The sequence below is a fragment of the Vitis riparia genome, unplaced genomic scaffold, assembly GCF_004353265.1.
Source record: "Vitis riparia cultivar Riparia Gloire de Montpellier isolate 1030 unplaced genomic scaffold, EGFV_Vit.rip_1.0 scaffold593_pilon_pilon, whole genome shotgun sequence".
Taxonomy (NCBI): Eukaryota; Viridiplantae; Streptophyta; class Magnoliopsida; order Vitales; family Vitaceae; genus Vitis; species Vitis riparia.
Window position 1 is genome coordinate 130,159 of NW_023269707.1, and position 18,630 is coordinate 148,788.

At 33.1% G+C, this 18,630-nt stretch overlaps 1 protein-coding gene across 1 annotated transcript; it reads left to right on the top strand.

Moving 5' to 3' along the window:
- The first annotated feature begins 1,277 nt into the window (after positions 1-1,277).
- LOC117910094 lies at positions 1,278-1,898 on the top strand. The gene has a single exon (XM_034824148.1). It carries the CDS (start codon positions 1,278-1,280, stop codon positions 1,896-1,898), a length of 621 nt encoding a protein of 206 aa, XP_034680039.1.
- Positions 1,899-18,630: the final 16,732 nt, after the last annotated feature.

Here is an 18,630-nt window from a genome sequence, read left to right on the forward strand (position 1 = left end):
ATTCAAAATCAACTCAGTGTTGGATTTATAACAGTGGTTGAGTATCCAAAGTGGTTGCCTAACGTCGTTCCTGTTCCTAAAAAGGATGGCAAAGTTAGAGTTTGTGTTGACTTTATAGACCTTAATAAAGCCAACATTAAAGATGACTTTTCTTTCCCTCATATTGATTTATTGGTCGATAGCACCATAGGCCATTCAATATTATCTTTCATGGACGAGTTTTCAGGGTATAATCAAATTTTGATGGCCCTAGAGGATATGGAGAAGACAACTTTTATTACTGAATGAGGTACCTACTATTACAGGGTTATGCCATTTGGGTTGAAGAATGCATGAGCCACTTATCAGAGGGTCACTACTACTTTGTTTCATGACATGATGCATAAGGATGTTGAAGTTTATGTGGATGATATGATTGTGAAATCTCGAGGCTGAGCAGATCACCTAGCAGCTCTAGAGAAATTCTTTGAGAGGATTCAGAAATTCAGATTGAGGCCAAATCCCAAGAAGTGCACCTTTGGAGTGACTTCTAGGAAATCGCTAAGGCATATGGTCAACGAGAGAGGCATAGAGGTTGACCCAAATAAGATCAAAGCCATACTTGACATGCTTGTGCCAAAGACTGAGAAAGAGATTGAGGGTTTTCTGGGCAGGTTACAGTACATCAATCGATTCATAGCCAGATTGATAGACATATGTGAGCCCATCTTTCGTCTTTTGAGGAAGAACCAACCAATAGTTTGGAATGATGATTTCCAGCTTGTATTTGAGAAGATTAAGGAGTATTTGCTTTTTCCTCCCGTTTTAGTGTCTCCCATGCCAAAATGTCCACTTCTTCTGTATTTGTCAATTTTAGACATGGCCTTGGGATGTATGTTAGCTCAACTTGATGACTCAAGGAAGGAACAAGCTATTTACTATCTGAGTAAGAGGATGCTGGAGTATGAGATGAGATAAGTTATGGTTGAGCGCCTTTGCTTGGCACTAGTTTAGGCTACTAGGAGATTGAGGCATTACATGACAGAGTATTCAATGCACTTGATATCCACTTGGATCCGTTGAGATACCTATTTGACAAGCTTGCATTGATTGGTAGACTAATGAGATGGCTCGTACTTTTGACAGAGTTCAATATTCAGTATGTTACTCAGAATTCTATTAAGGGAAGTATTATCTCTGACCACTTAGCCTCACTACCGACATCTGAGGATAGACCAGTTGATGATGATTTTCTAGATGAGGAGTTTTTCGCTAAGACTAGCTTAACATGATGGTGCATGTACTTCGATGGTGCAACCAATCAGTCAGGGTACGAGATAGGTGTTCTATTGGTATCTCCTCAGGGTGATCATATTCCAAGGTCCATTCATTTGACATTCTTTGATCGACATCCAATCACGAATAATATAGTTGAGTATGAAGCTTATATCCTTGGTTTAGACACCTCATTGGAGCTTGGCATTAGACAGATGGAGGTATTTGGTGACTCTAATTCGATACTCAGACAAATTCAGGGAGATTGGAAAACTAGGGATGCAAAGCTTAGGTCGTATCACGCTTATTTAGAGTTACTGGTTGGGAGATTTGATGACTTGAGATATGTTCATCTGCCTAGAGCGAAGAACCAGTTTGTTGACGCCTTAGCTATAATAGCATATTCTGTAGACATTCCGATTGATGTGGTTGTACGTCCATTGCTGATTGAGTTGAGGTCTACACCCGCTTACTATTGTCTGATTGGAGACACAGAGGTCCAAGATGATCTACCTTGGTATCATGACATTTATCAGTTTTTCAGATCTGGCACATACCCTGAGGTAGCCACGACCAAGGATCGGAGAGCATTGAGGCAGTTAGCCACTAGATTTGTGATTTGTGGATATACCTTATATAGGTGATCAGTTGATGGTATGCTTCTATTGTGTTTAGATCGAGATTCCGTAGACCGTATGATGAGAGAGGTTCATGCAAGAGTTTATGGTCCACACATGGGAGGAAACATGTTAGCCCGTAAGATTATGAGGATAGGTTATTTCTGGTTAACTATGAAGACAGATTGTTGTTAGTTTGTTCAGAAATTCCTAGAGTGTTAGATTCATGGTGACCTAATTCATGCACCGCCATTAGAGTTACATGCTTTGACCTCACCATGGCCATTTTCAGTGTGGGGTATTGATGTTATTGGGAAGATTTCACCAAAATCTTCCAATGGTCATGAGTTCATCCTAGTTGCCATAGATTATTTCACCAAGTGGGTGGAGGCTTCATCATATGCAAGGTTGACGTCTGCTAGAGTTACCAGTTTCATTAGGTCACACATTATTTTCCTCTAAGGGGTTCCTCATGAGTTGATTTTAGATAGAGGTGTACACTTCTGAGCTGAGGTAGATACTTTGTTACAAAGGTATAACATCCAACATCACAGTTCATCTACATACAAGCCGCAAACTAATGGGGCAGTGGAGCAGCAAATAAGAACATTAAGAGGATTTTGAGGAAGATGGTGAGACTTCTCAAGATTGGTCAGAGAAACTCCTTTTTGCATTGTGGGCATACCGTACCTCTTTTCACACCTCTATAAGAGTTAACCTTACTCTTTTATGTATGGTATGGAGGTTGTTTTGCCGGTCAAAACATAGATAAGTTCATAGAGAGTAATCCTTGAGCAACAGATTTATGAGACAAAGTGGGCTCAGGCTCGATTAGATCAGCTTAACCTTTTAAATGAGAGGAGATTGAGAGTAGTGGATTATGTTCAAGCCTATCAGAGAAAGATGGATCGTGCCTTTAGGAAACGAGTTAAGCTTAGACCATTATAGAAAGGGGATTTGGTTTTGAGAATTCTCAGAGGTTTGGTTGGAGACCCTAGAGGAAAGTTCAAACCTAATTGGAGTGGGTCTTATGTTATTCGAGAGTTGACTCCAGAAGGGGCTGCATGGTTGATCGACTTAGATGGAAACCAGTTTTCAGAGCCTACCAATGTGGATCAACTGAAGAAGTATTACATTTGAGATCATGGTCGTAGGATGGATGGTCATAATTTCGGTTAGCCTTACACCTTATCATCTTTATTGATATATTAGACCGTTGCTAGCCCATTGAACCTCATATGGTATGCTTTAACTTTTTTCTTCTTTTCTATAGCCCTGCTTATCATCTCTACACCCAGGTTGGCCCCTTTGATGTATAGTTATGCTTTGCTAAGGAAATCTCATGAGCTTTGGACTTATAGGTTTATCTTCATCATCTTCACTACTATTACCTCATCACCTTGTTTGTTACATGTCTTTATTTTCACATTTTCACCTTAATTCTTGATTTTATCATTGGTTCCTACATTTCATATTTTCTTCACTTAGAATGATGTTTCTTCACATATTGATGCATAGAGGGTAGTCATATCACTCCCTTCATTCCATCATTTGACACTGATTTGAAGATTTCAATTCGAGAGGTTATCTCATAGGTGGGGCTTCATGTGTTCATCAGTGATTTGAGAGAGTTTATTCATTCCTTATAGTTTCTCATTGGAGTATGATTTATTAGTGACTAGGGTATGCGCATAAAAAAAATCAATAAAAAAAAGGCGCAGTGATATGTTTGTACTTGATATCCTACTCCATTGAGCATGTGTTTCTATCTAAGCGTTGTTTATTAGGTTTATTATTGAGGGTTTGTGCTAGTTTTCTATGAGGACTTTTTGTTCCTTGAGTCACTTTCATTATACAGTTAGAGGGACAAGAGTTTTTTTCGTGAGATTTTTTTTTTTTTTTTTTTTTTTTTTTGAGTTTTGTGAAACCCTTTATTTCTTGGATCAGAGTTATTGCACTTTATAGGTATGAGAGTTGAGTAACCTTTCATTAAGGTCTTTGAATCAATGTCTTCTTTACTACTCCATCATGGGTGATATGATATACATTTGTTGTATTGATATGCATTGTTCATTTTTATTTTTATTTTACTTTCTCACTAGCTTCATTTGATTTCCCATCACTTCTTTCCTACTATTTATTCCCTTTTTCGTACCATTCCAACACCTTTACACCTTCCCTATTCGACACCTTTCTTCACATCATTTACATGACTTGTTGATGGCTTGACCACTTCTCCTTCTTTCTCATTTCACCATCAACATTCTCATTGACTTCTCTTAAGTTCACATGTTCATGAGATTCTCCTATGCATTGTACACTATACACAAAGTTATGTGTTTGATCATTAGGTATTTGAGCCTAGTTTTATTTTGTTTCTTTGCCTTTTCACCCTGGCCTACGTTATGTCCCGTGTCTTAAGACCACCTTGAGGCCATGAGATCAGACGTTATCTTTGACAGTTTTCACTTGGACGGGTTTTTGTAGATTGGTTGAAGTATAGTGGTTACTATGTTTTCTCTTATGGGAGATACTTTTGGAAGCATTTGGTTTCTTTCTCTTGCTTGGCATATTGATGTTTGATGGATTTTTTAGTTTGGAGACAGTTCATTGATGATGTTGGATTCATCCTTTTGTCATGCATAAGAAATCCACACTGGGGCATATTGCCCATTTTCTCTGAGGTTTTTAGTTGTTGTTGGACAATATGGCTATCCTTATTTATGGTTATAGAGATGTTTGATTGATTTTGAAGGATTCTTTATTGTACATCCATACTGGGGTATATTCCCCTCTTCTTGGTGAGATTGTGTTTGGGCAGTGGTACGAGGATGGATGATTAGTGTTAGTCATATACCTCATGACTTTGACATCAGATATTATACTGGGACATATTCTCCCCTCCTTGATGAGATTTTGTTTGCACAGTGGTATGGGGATAAATGATTAGTGTTGGTTCTTTACCTCATGACTTCGACATCAAATCTCATTCTGGGGCATATTTCCCCATTTTCTTTGAGTATCCTTGAGATTGAGACAATGACCAGCTTGGTTTAAGATTGAGTACTAGTTTGGGGCTTCTAACGATTGACTGTATCAAGACCCCCCTACATGGTTTTGTAGAGATAAAGATGGATCACATCAGGTTTCACCCGAGAAGCATAGGTGGATCCTTTAACCAGATGCACATGAGATAAATTGCTTTCATCATTGATTACCTTGCAAATTGGGTTATCCAGATGAACAGTATTTTTGTGCACTTTAAGATTTGCTTTTAGATGAGTCGCGACATATACACTCCAAGATTTACCTTTTGAGATTCGTCGATAGAGCAGCTCTTGAGACATAGAGAGTTCTTTCAGTTCAGATTTTTCAGAGGTTCGTCATGATGCATCAGTTTCTGACCCATTGATTTCAGCGGACGATTGATTCACTGGTTGTTTCAGTAGTGCGAGTGCCCTAGATACTGGGGCATATTTCCCTTCCTAAGTTCAGTATTCCAACCCTCGGCATTTCGAGTGTACGAATTTAAGCCCATTTGCTTCCTATCCACTTTCAAATTGGTCTTCTTTATCTATTCCATTTAAAGCCCTAAGCTAACAATCTAGAGTCATTTTTCTTATTTATGACATAGAGTCATTCTCTCCATTTAGAGCCCTGAGCTCATGACCCAGAGTCATTCTTTCCATTTAGAGCCCTGAGTTCACGACTTAGAGTCGTTTTTCTTATTTATGACCCAGATTCATTCTTTCCATTTAGAGCCTTGAGCTCACGACCCAGAGTTGTTTTTCTTATTTATAACCCAAAGTCATTCTTTCCATTTAGAGCCATGAGCTCATGACCCAAAGTCGTTTTTCTTATTTATGACCCAGAGTCATTCTTTCCATTTAGAGCCCTGAGCTCACAACCCATAGTCATTTTTCTTATTTATGTCATAGAGTCATTCTTTCCATTTAGAGCCCTGAGCTCACAACCCAGAGTCGTTTTTCTTATTTATGACCCAAAGTCATTATTTCCATTTAGAGCCCCGAGTTCACGACCCAGATTCGTTCTTCTCATTCATGACCCAAATTCATTCTTCTTGTTCATGACCTAGACTCATTCTTCCCATTTAGAGCCCTAAGCTCACGACCTAGAGTCATTCACGTCATATATGACCTAGAGTCATTCCTAGCATTTAGAGCCCTGAGCTCACGACCCAAAGTCGTTCATTTCATTTATGACCCAAAGTCATTCTTTCTAGTTAGAGCCTTGAGCTCTCATGACCCAGAGTCGTTCATTTCATCTATGACCCAGAGTCATTCTTTCCATGTAGAGCCTTGAGCTCACGACACAGAGTTGTTCATCTCATATATTGACCTAGAGTCATTCTTTCCACATAGAGCCTTGAGCTCACGACATAGATTTGTTCCATTTTTGTAATTGTGACCCCGTGTTCTGAGCTTACTCTTGTCATGTGCTAGGACAAAATCTCCGATTCTTTTCTTTTAGTTCTTCGGTATAGTTCACTTCATTCCACTCATTATTCATATTTTTACTCACATTCCCTACACTCGTGATCTCTACCGAAGAAGGGCATATTTCTAGACTCTCCATTTTGTCTTATTAGCACATGTCTTATTATGTGTTCGCTTGATACTTTACAACAATTCCCTAGTGGCCCATTACTGCTCATGTAGCTTATCTTTTCTAAGCCACATTGGAAACTTTAGTTGAGGGACTCATCGGACCCCATTGTGATTGTGGGCAGCCTTAATTTAGACTTAGGTTTTTTTTTCCTTCCTTGTTAAGCCCACTTAGGCACCTTAGGCCCATTTAGATACACTTGGCCCATTAGATACCACCTTAGGTCCACTTAGGCACTTCATTAGGCTTAACTTTTTGTATAATCTTTTTATTATTATTGCATGCATTTAATAATTATATTTATTTTGTTTATTTTATTTATTTATTTATTTAGTAGAAAGTTGCTTGAATGGTTTGGACTTTAAATATGCATGCGACTCCCTTATTAAACTATGGAATTATATAATTCGGTATCTCTTTTTTCTTTTCTTTTTAATCATCTTTTATTTTATTATCAATCTCATGATTTTCATTAGTTTCTTCCATTTTCTTTTAATTTTTTATTTTATTTTATTTTATTTTGTTTTGCATGAGGAAACGAATTGCATATTTAGGAATGGGTAGCTCCGGTGAAAACAAATGTGAAGTTGGTGAGACTTGTCATGTGAGGAGGTGGCATTAGATGTCAAACATTTTTTAGAGGCTCTCTAGAAGTCTTTAGAGGGGATGACCTGGTGTGAAGAACACGTGAACATGGAAACATGCACACCATAATTGAGAATGAATGACAGCTGGAGTTCCAATGACTTCTAATGCTAGTATAAAAATGAGCCACAACACAGATAACAGGACTCTTGGGTGTTTTCTTGAAGTTTGCATTGAAAAGGCAAGTTCATAACTGGCGATGTAGTTCACCACCGTCGAAGCTTGTTGGTTTGTCTATGGAGTTCATCATTGCCAAAGTGGTCCACTACCATTGAAGCTTGTTGGTTTGTCAAAAAAGTTCATCCCTGTCGGAGTAGTTTGCCACCGTTGAAGCCCATTGGTTCGTTTATAGATATTCATCACAACCATTAGAGTTCATCGTCATTGGAAAGCAACATTCAACATAGCCATGGCGGTCCATTAACGATGAGAAAGGATCATTAGATACCCATTTTTAGAGCTTCAAGATCTTCATACTCAAGGATGGAATCACCATTTTCCTTTGGATATCCATTTTTATGAGAGAACAAGATATCACAACCATTTCGAAATTCTCGAGAATTCTTGGCGAGATTGTCCCGATTCTGCATTGTGCTTACTTCAGTGTTGCTTTTAGTGGAGTTCGTTGTCACCATAAATCCGCTGACGATGTTACTCCATCGCCACATGCATTGTCTTTGGCACTTTCTCCAACCACTCCTTCACTATCTCCGCATTTTAGATTGCTGCCGGTGCCACCACTGGCTTTGGAATCTTCTCTGTCACCTTCGCTTGACTCATTTTCGGCACCAACGCCTTCTCTTACACCTCTTTGTTTGATGCTAGGAATGTTCAGCACACAAGTATTGAGAACATAGTTAGAGAGGAGAGAGAGTCACCCAATGGACTCAAAGGTGGACAGAAGGTTGAGATAGCACTTGGAGTCATCACTTGTGTTGCTATGCTCGAATTAGTTTGTTTGGTGTATAAGAAATGGCAAGACAACATCCAGTGATCTCAATATGGGTGTTCACCATGGGAAAAGAAGAAGAGTCTTTGTTCGTCGATCTTGGTGAGCTGCCGGAGTGTTCATTGGTTTTTTGGTGAAGCTTGTGTTACAATGTAGATGCTTCAAGAGACGAGATCCCATGAAAAAAAAATATATATATATTTTTTTAAAAATTCCCAAATTATAAAAAAAAAAAATTCCCAAATTAAAAAAAAAAATTCGTCAAGGGAACTCGTCTCTTCACATGAAAAAAAATTAATATATTTTTTTAAAAAAAATAAATATATTTTTTAATAATAATTTGGGAATTTTAAAAAAAAATATATATAATGGACCCTTGAGGATTTTTTTTTTTAATTTTTTTTAATTTGGGAATTTAAAAAAAAAATTTAAAAAAATATATTTTTTCTCCCATGAGGAATTGTTTGTTTTTTTTCTTTTTTAATTTGGGTATTTTTTTTAAAATAAAATATTTAAAAAAAAAAAATTTTCCCCATGGGAACTCGTTCCTTGTGGAATTGTTTTTTTTTTTTTTTTTTTAATTTGGGTATTATTAAAAAAAAACATTTAAAAAAAAAAAAAATTTTCCCCCATGGGAACTCGTCCCTTCAAGAGACGAGTTCCCTTGGAATATTTTTTTTTTTTTTTTTTTTTTTTTTAATTTGGGTATTATTAAAAAAAAAAAACATTTAAAAATTTTTTTTTTCCCCCATGGGAACTCGTCCCTTCAAGAGACGAGTTCCCTTGGAATTGTTTTTTTTTTATTTTTATTTTTAATTTGGGTATTATTAAAAAAAAAACATTTAAAAAAAAAAAAATTTCCCCATGGGAACTTGTCCCTTCAAGAGACGAGTTCCCTTGGAATTGTTTTTTTTTTTTTTTTTTTTTTTTTTTTTTTTTTTTTTAATTTGGGAATATTTAAAAAAAAAAATTTTAAATATTTTTTTTCCATGGGAACTCGTCAAGAGACGAGTTCCCTTGAGGAATTGTTTTGTTTTTTTTGTTAAAAAAAAATATTTAAAAAAAAAAAAAAATTTTCCCATGGGAACTCGTCTCTTCAAGAGACGAGTTCCCTTGAGGAATTGTTTTTTTTTTAAATAATAATTTGAGAATTTTTTTATTTTTTTATTTTTAATTTGATAATTTTTTTTAAAAAAATATTTTTATTTTCTCGTCTCTTGAAGAGATTCCCTTGAGAAATTGTTTTTTTTTTTTTTAAAATAATAATTTGGGAATTTTTTTTAATATATATATATATATATATATATATATATATATATATATATATATATATATATATATATATATATATATATATATATATATTTTTTTTTTTTTTTTCATGGAACTCGTCTCTTGAAGAGACGAGTTCCTTTGAGGAATTGTTTTTTTTTTCTTTAAATAATAATTTGGGAATTTTTTAAAAAATATATATATTTTTTTCATGGAACTCGTCTCTTGAAGAGACGAGTTCCCTTGTAAATGGAGAATTTTTTTAAATACTAATTTTTTTTTTCATGGAACTCGTCTTTTGAAGAGACGATTTCCCTTTTGACTTTTGAAATTTGAAAAGATGATTTTGGTTTTAAAAAAAAATTATCCGTTCACCCTCTCTCCTCTCTCCTAAGTGGCAAATCCTCTCTCCTATGTGGCAAAAACTACCGTATATTTGTAATAACTTCTTCTACTACAGTAATTTAAGCATAACTTTTTTAATTTACCGTACTATTGAGAAAAATCCTACAATCCAGATTTACCAAATTAATTCAAAGACTTGATGGGGGTTGGACATATGCCCTGGACTTGTCTGTTTGACTTAAGGCCCTAATGGGATCTTAGGTCCACTGACCATATTTTCTAGTTTTGAGTTGCTTGGGAGTTGGCCCAAGAGCAGATACCCACTCAAATATGAAGTGGACATTAAATTTTTTTTGGGAATATATCAATGTTTTATTCCATTTCTGAGACCTTTTACTTTATTCTCAATTGACGCCCTAATATTTTTTAATTAAATATTACTATGTTATCTTTATACTATTTTTAATACTTGTTATTAATTAATTAAATATTTAGTATATTTAATATTACTATATATATATATTATATTTAATTAATTAAATATTACTATATATACATTAATTAAATATTTTGGTACAGTGTAGTATGTTAAAGAATTACAATTAAAATTTAGATGTTTATTTCTTATATCTTATCATCTTTAAAGGATGCCACATGGGAGCAAAATCTTAGTCCCTGTCTGATTTACATGTCAAGAGCAGGACAATGATTTCAACTTTCAAGCCCAATAATTGATTAATTGGTTACAAGCATGAATGACTTTCTTCAAAGGAAAAAAATGATACTTTAAAGAAAGAAAAAAAATCTTTGGCATCAAATCATCTACAATTATTATAATATTATTTTTAAAAATTTAGGATTTTAAATAAATTTCCATTTATACACATTACGATGGAAATTTTATTTTTAAAATTTAATCAATATTTATTCTAATAAATTAAAACATTTATTGATATATATATAAGTAGCATTCTATAAGATATTTGTAAAATATGAAATTTTAGAAGAATTATATTATTTTTGGATAGAGTTTTAGCCTGGGCTTGATGTTGAAAATTTTGGAGAATATGAGCAATGAAATACAATAAAGTGAATAGATGGAAAATTATTAAATTATTTAGATGTGTATTATATTAGTTTTATAATAAAGAGATTAAAATTTTAATCAAACAAAAAATATTGTCATTTTTATTTTAAATGAAAAAAATATATGTTAAACCATATATTATCCTTATAATGCTTGTGAATTCTTCTCAAAAACACCAATCTCAAAAACACCAAATGCAAAAACACTACATAGAGACAAGTTTAAATTATATAGTTCACAAATATAGGCTAAAATTTAGACAAAAAAAATTATTTGTTAAATTTTGATTGTCTTATTATTGTTTTGTAGTATAATTACTTGATGTGTATTTAAAATTGTCAATTTATATTAATTTGATTAAATTTGGTGTGGACCTTTTTGTAGAAGATGTTGCTCTCTAAGTTGTTAAAAGGCTTTTAGGCCTCCATGTTAAATGTTATATATTTAAGATAAACATGATAGAATGAGAGTTATGTTGTTTTTTGTAATATTTCAATTAGTAATTGTGTTTTAATTTTACTCAAGTATGCTTGCATGCAACCTTAGAGTTACTATTCAAGTATCATTGTGAGACAAAAGTTTTTGTTATTACATAGTAAAGACATTTTAGTTGTCAAAAGGTGAAAATGGTTTTATTTATGCTAGTTTCATGTTGACAATTTTTAAATTGTCAACATTTAATAAAAATCTTTTCTCTACAAATGATGCTTGAATTATTTGATTGGACAGTGTAGGAAAACATAATATCTATGAAGTTAATTGCTTGTTCTTAATTCATTTTAAATAAATTTTGGTACTCTTTCCTCTTGTTCTCTGGGTACATACTTGGACAAGGTGACATATTATGCCTTGTCCATTTTGTGTACTTGGAGAACCATAGGGACACTACAAGAAAAAGGGTCGTTGTTAACATATATTATCTTTACTTAAAGTAGTATATGTCAATATCTTTTATTTAAATGGGCAACTATGACATATAAAACTTAGTTAAAAGAAATAATGACATATATGAATTCCAGTGATTATTCCATGACTTATGACGATGCAACCTTGACAGAGAATTTATAAGTCAATATAAAATTAATATATTCATATGTAAAGGTATCTAAATAAAGGCAATAATGACATATGTGGAATTTGCTACAATTTTCTTTAATTTATAGTAATACAATCTTGATAGAAAAATTATAAGTCAATATATAGAGTTAAAATATTTTTATGTCAAGGTTGGTAAAAGCTATCTTGACAAATAATTTATAAGTCAATCTAATTTTATTAATAAATCTATCAAGGTTATATTAGTAAATATTGAAAATCTCACTTCTCATTTTTTTTCTTTTAATTCTTTTATTTTTCTTTTAATTCTATCTAGGCCCATTCCCATCTACAAGCAACTTGAAAGAAAATCCTAAGACAATAGGCACCATTAAAAATTTTGTGAAAAGTAAAAATAATTTTTATGAAAATTTATTGAATTAGATATTTATTCTCCATGCAAATATATATCCTTTATAGGGTTTTAATTTTTGTTTTTTTTTTGTTTTTGTTTTTTTGCATTTTTTTATGACATTTATTAAATGATGTAACATGACTTCCTTTTATTTTGTTTATTGTTGCAACCATAATAATGTACGCATGTAAAATGTATGCAGTCAGTGGTCTTTGTCACACATGGACAAATCATTTATAATGATATTTAGATTTAACAATTTGGTGTTATTTGTGCCTAATACTTAAATAGCCTTTGCAACTTGCACCCCAGTTACATAATACCATTTCAGAATTTCTACTAGTAGAGGGACATTTGGTGGGATAATAAAAATTATATGCCTAAATAAATGCCTTTGTGGGCAGTTTAAAGTTGCCCCAAATTATTTGAGTAAATTACAAAATCTCATAAATGCTCCAACAGGACCATTCAACTGTAAGTCCCAGAAATGCAACCAAAAAATATGTTTGTCAACCTTCTCATGGGATCATGCAAACATATGAGCGTGAGTTTAGCAGAATACTACAGCAAAAAATGCCAAACCCACAAAATAGAGGGTTATTGGCTACAGATTTAACATTCATGGATTCATCTCAATCCTCCTCAAGCTCCATATTAAGCTCCAAACCCTAATAAACCATCTAATTCAAGAAAAGCTAGAGGAATACTATATTTGCAAACTAGCGCATGTAGAGTTTAGCATGTCAAATGTAGTTGTAAGAAGTCTTAACTAATGTTGGTGAAATTTAGCTGAAATAAAATAAGGGTAAAATTGGCAGAATATAGTCACGTGTTCCTAAAATTTCTCTTGTATTTGGTGTAATAATTATGAACTTTAGTTGTCTGTATGAAATTGATAATCCTTTTAAACGTAAGAACTAAGAAACTAGTCTCATTTCTTACTTTGGAATGTTCATGTATTATTCATCTCATTATATGCAAACAGGTCTTATTTAATAAAGAAATTCCACGAGGTAGGACATGGGATTGGAAGCTCAATCTGAACACTCATTCAAGGCTTCCACATCTGGTCAAGGACGGCGCATTGATCTCATTTACAATGACCTGTTTCTTATGAAATACAAATTGTCCACTTACACTTCAAGGCGCCGCTTCACACATGTACATCACAACACGCAAAAACATGGCCAACTCATACATCTGCATATTATTCTCCAAGGCAAGCTGTCAATAAACACAAGGATCATTGCTAAATTGTATCCTTGTTTCTACGTCCATTGTTTTTGTCCTGGTTTCGCTACCATTGATATGACTTCCAACAATGGAATATTATTTTTCGAAACAATCAGGAGAGAAACAATGGTATTCCCATTTCTCATTAATGGAAGAAACTTTCTGGGTGATTTCTCCTCTTATTTCGGATGGTTTTTTTTCCATATTCAAGAAGAATGGTGAACGTGTCTGCATGTTTTGGGAAGCTTCATGTGTGTCCTAGTTTCATCAGAACTGATATGACTGACCATTCCCGTGCCCAATCCACCAAACAAATGGGCCCGAGTTGCAAAAGCCCCAACCCCACTTAAAGATCAGCTTTGAGGTGGACCAAGCAAAGCCCAATCTAGAAAATAATTGAACTTGGGTTGCAGCTAGAGCTCTTCCCATAGCCATGGAGTAAAAAATAGAAAAATTCCATTAGAAGTCAAGAATTTTGTGCGACAAAGATAGAAAGTTAGAGAGAGAGTTGAATGGGCCAGCAACCCCCGCTCAATTCCTCAGAGAATGTGGCCTCACAAGTCTTTACAATGATGAGAAGGTTGTTTTGAGTCATACATTTATCCAAATAACCCTAAGAAAAAATTATTTCTAAATCGTAATTATTTTTTTGGATTTTAAACAAAAGGAAACAAGACATGTTGACCACAGATGATGAATTTTGGGTCGAAGTAGCCAGGTCCGCAGAAGGCTAACATGTCCACAAGACTGAGTTCAACATTGGCCTCGTAAATAAAATCATCATTTAATTATTCATATGAGTATCCACAAAGTGCTTGTTCTCACTATTCTCACCATCCTCATTATCCTTTCCGCAATAGTAGCTTCATTGTACATGTCCTCATCCTCGTCCATATCTGACACCCTCCTTTCTACTATATTTTCTCCCTTCTTTACGTGTCACTGTCACCCTAATATAAGAAGCTTGACACTTTATGAACTGAAATTTATTTGGATGTTTAAATTGCATCAAAATTAGTGAATATAGATTTAAGCCGAATTCATCATTGCACTAGGAACAATATCAATTAGTATACCCAATAAATTCTTGAGCAACGTCACTAACGCACAGGTATGGTCGGTCCCCAACGGGTGTTTTTTTTTTTTAAAGAAACAACACACACCCCGACACCGGCGTTATTCTTTCTCCTTCTTGACGTCGTCGTCATTCCTCTCTGGGCATTCTCGACGCTGGGAGCTGCTGCTGCCATTTCTATCATTGTCCATGTCGTCATCCCCCCCATGACAAACACAAGACTTGACTGTATGACTCCATCGGGTATTTAAAACAATGATATAATTTTTTTTTCCCTTTTCCAGAAAAACCCACCAAAAAACACCCATAAGCATAAAGCTTGAAATACTCTTTTAATTCAACAATTAATATCTAAAACAAGAGTTGAACAATAGTTGCATGTCGACTTACCCGTGGTGACTTCCGATGGAGTTGACAACTGAGTTCGACATGATGAGCCAAAAAACATTTGGGTCGAGCCATCCCAGCCACCTCTTCACTGATCATTTGCTGCATATTGAAAGTGCTATGGTGTTCAGTTTGAAGGAAAGAAGAGACAGAATCACAGTGAGGCTGGGAAACTGCTATGGTGTTCAGTTTGAGGAAAGAAGAGACAGAATCACAGTGGTGGTGCTGATCAAAATGTGCATGTGTGGAGGGAGAATTAGTGGATGGCAAGCACGAATGGCTATTCATTGTGATAGATGGATTTTGGGCAGCCCAAAGCATGGGTTGTGATAGAAGAAAGACGGTTGATGTGAAGGTGGTAGGGATAGGTTTTTTTGATTGCCTAAAGGATAGGCTGTTGCAGGGTATGGCATGGCCTGACATACTTGTCTTGAGCAACTAAAAATAAGCTTTAAAGAGAGGGTGGTATGGCTCATGGGTTAAGATACGTTTTCAGCCATCTGAAATAGCAAGAAAACACGATTGATGGGTGAGAGAAATGGGAAGCTAGGCTAACTACCTATGGAGACTATTGTTGGACAGTTGACGCATGGGTTAGATTAAGGTGTGTTTGCCTTGTTTTAAATTATATGAAGGCTAAATATAAATACTTCATAAAAGCATACAAGTTACATATTTTTTTTTATTTAGAAAATTAATATATTTTATATTTTGATGTGTGAATTTTAATATCATATATGGACTTTACTTATGATTCATGATATCTAAAAATAATAATTATCTTGACATGTTTATTATAAAAAAATAACACATTTTATTTTATATTTTAAGACATGAATTAGATAATCATAATAAACTCAAATTTTAATTTTGTTTTTGGTTCATAAAGTATTAAAAGGAGAATTGCTTTGATATATTAATAAACTCAAATCTTTATTTTGATTTAGGATTCTTGTAATGTTAAAAAGGAAAATTATTTTATCATAAAATAAATCTTAGAATATATATTTAATAACTTTAACATATTAATTTTCAATTGAATCATTCAATATATTGATTAATAGCTCAATTTCTATAATTTATAAGATAAAGTTAACAAATTAAAAAAACTTGAATCTTATTAAATTATTTAAAAAAAAAAAAAAACTCATTCCAATTCATTATCAAAACTCTTATTGCAATTCATATTTTTAAAGAAAATGAAATCAATTATTATATTATTTTAAAACATGAATTTATTTGTAAGAATTAAGGTTTTAGAATTCTAAACAAACTTAAATATGTTGTAAATCAATAATAAAAAAAAAAAAAAAAACAAAGTCCTAAACTAAGAATTAAGGGTCACTACAGACAAAATTGGGATCCACTTAGTCTCTCCAAAATATCTCATTAAAAATCTAAAACTAGTGATCGATATAGTCTTAGTGAACCATCAATAAGAGCTCAAGACAACTCAAAAAATGACTACAATTGCACACTAAAGGGTCAAAGAATATAGGAAAACAATCCTATATGGAATGTGTCAAGAGAACAAAATAGAGGATTTATAATATTCTAAGAAAAAAAACACGTTACCATATACATAATCACTTGGTAAAAAATGTTTTCATTAGGATTATACTTAAAATGCTAATATATAAATTAAATAAGATGTAGAAATTCATTATGTTTCTTATATATTATTGTATTAGGATGGCATATTAAATTATAAATAAGAATTTATTGGAAAACAAATATAAATCGTGTTTAACTAACTATCAAATGAAAACTAGATGGAGCTAAATATAATTTTACAGTATTGTGTTTTCCTTTATTTGTATTTTATGATTTTTGATTTATTTAATCTTTTCGTGTATTTTCTCCTTTTTTTTTTTTTAAATATGGGCAAAAAATTTCTCTTAAGAAGTTCCCTATATTGTTAATGAGAAAACAATTGTATGATAATGATGTTAATTTCTAAAAATAATTTTTAGTTTTTAAAAATGAAACTATAGTTTGAATGGTAGTACTATTAGACAATATTGTTATGATTGATTAACTTGTCTTATCTCGTAAAACAAAAGGTTTTCTCTCCAAGTACAAGATGTCTGTTTTGAGATTAGTTTATTTTTATTTTTTCTTATTTTTTCTCTTTTTAATCTTTCTTTTTGTTTTACGATTCTCTAAGCATAATATGTGTTTGTCTTTACATTTATTATAATAATTATAAGAGATGGATGAATGCACCTCCTTATTTAAATTTTAATTTTGGGTGTTTAATGGTTAAGTTGTAATACCATTATTTATTATTTCATTTCTTCAAAGTACATTGATTTTTCTCATTACCCATTTTAAAAAAAATAGATTAATACAATGAGCTTTAAAATTTCATTTTCATCTTGAATTTTTCAAATGAAATGTCGTGATAAGAAAATTAGGGGAGAGAAAATGGAAGAATATGAAATTAAAAAAAAATTATATTAAAACTTTATAAGTCCTTTTTTGCTATGTTATGTAATTTAAATTTATATATATTTTATATTAGAAAATGTAGTTTTTTTTAAAATATCCTATTATTCCAAATGGTGGTCTTGGTAGTGAGATACTAAATGAATATATATTTACTCAATTCCAAAACTGCAAGAAGCATGACAAAGAGTTCATTGAAAAATAAATTGGACATGTTATCTTCCTAGCCAGCAAGTGTAAAGTCAATGTTAGAGAAGGTTAGGAGCCTTGGAGGTAGTGGAGTCATGTCATCATCATCCTAACTATTGAGTGCTATCAAGTGCTTATTGGCTGCATGACTAATGGGAAGTGGAGAATTGTTATTCTTAATAATTATTTATATAGAATGAGGAAAATTGTTCTCATAATTTGTTTCCTTGTTTTTTTTATCTCTACTAAATCTAAAAATCAAAAGGCCACCCACTTCACTGGCTCGGGCATCAAGAAGCCATTTCTGAAGTTGCCTTCCAGATATCTCTACTAAATCTAAAAATCAAAAGTCCACCCACTTCTCTGACTCTGGCATCAAGAAGCCATTTCTAAAGTTGCCTTCCAGACGAGAGAATCCCTAAAGAGGCCCTTGTTTTCCTCTGCCACTCTCATTCCTCGCAGATACTAATCTAATCAGGTTATTATTATTATTATTATTATTATTACAATCCTTGTTTGATTCCCAAGAAAATCCATCCCCCATTCGATTTCGGGGAAGATTCATGCTCCTTTGATTTCCGAGAAAATCCATGCAAAACCCCCAAGGAAAACAAAAAATATTGCTTTTTTTTTTTGCTCCTTGTGTTTTCTGGATCTGTTCTAGGGGTCTCTTTGCTTTTGTGCCATTGGATTTAAATTTCCTAAACCCTAAATCCATGATTTTTGACCCAGGCTGAAAAACACAACCTTGGCCTGCAAATCATGATAAGCTTACCGAATAGCATCTTATGTTTTTTTTTTTAAAAAAAAAAACGGATAGCTTTTGTATCCTGTGCGTGGGTTGGACTGGTAGGAAATATCGGTAAAAATACCGATAAATACCAAAATATTGAAGAAATTTAAAAAAAAAAATTATCAAAATTTCCGTGGACCGATAATCAGTGACGAATATTGTGTTGGAGTCGGCCGATAAGCGATATTGCTCTCCGAAATTGTTGGACATTTCAATCCTTGGTTAGGACTATATATTCAGTTAATTATGTTATTGTTATT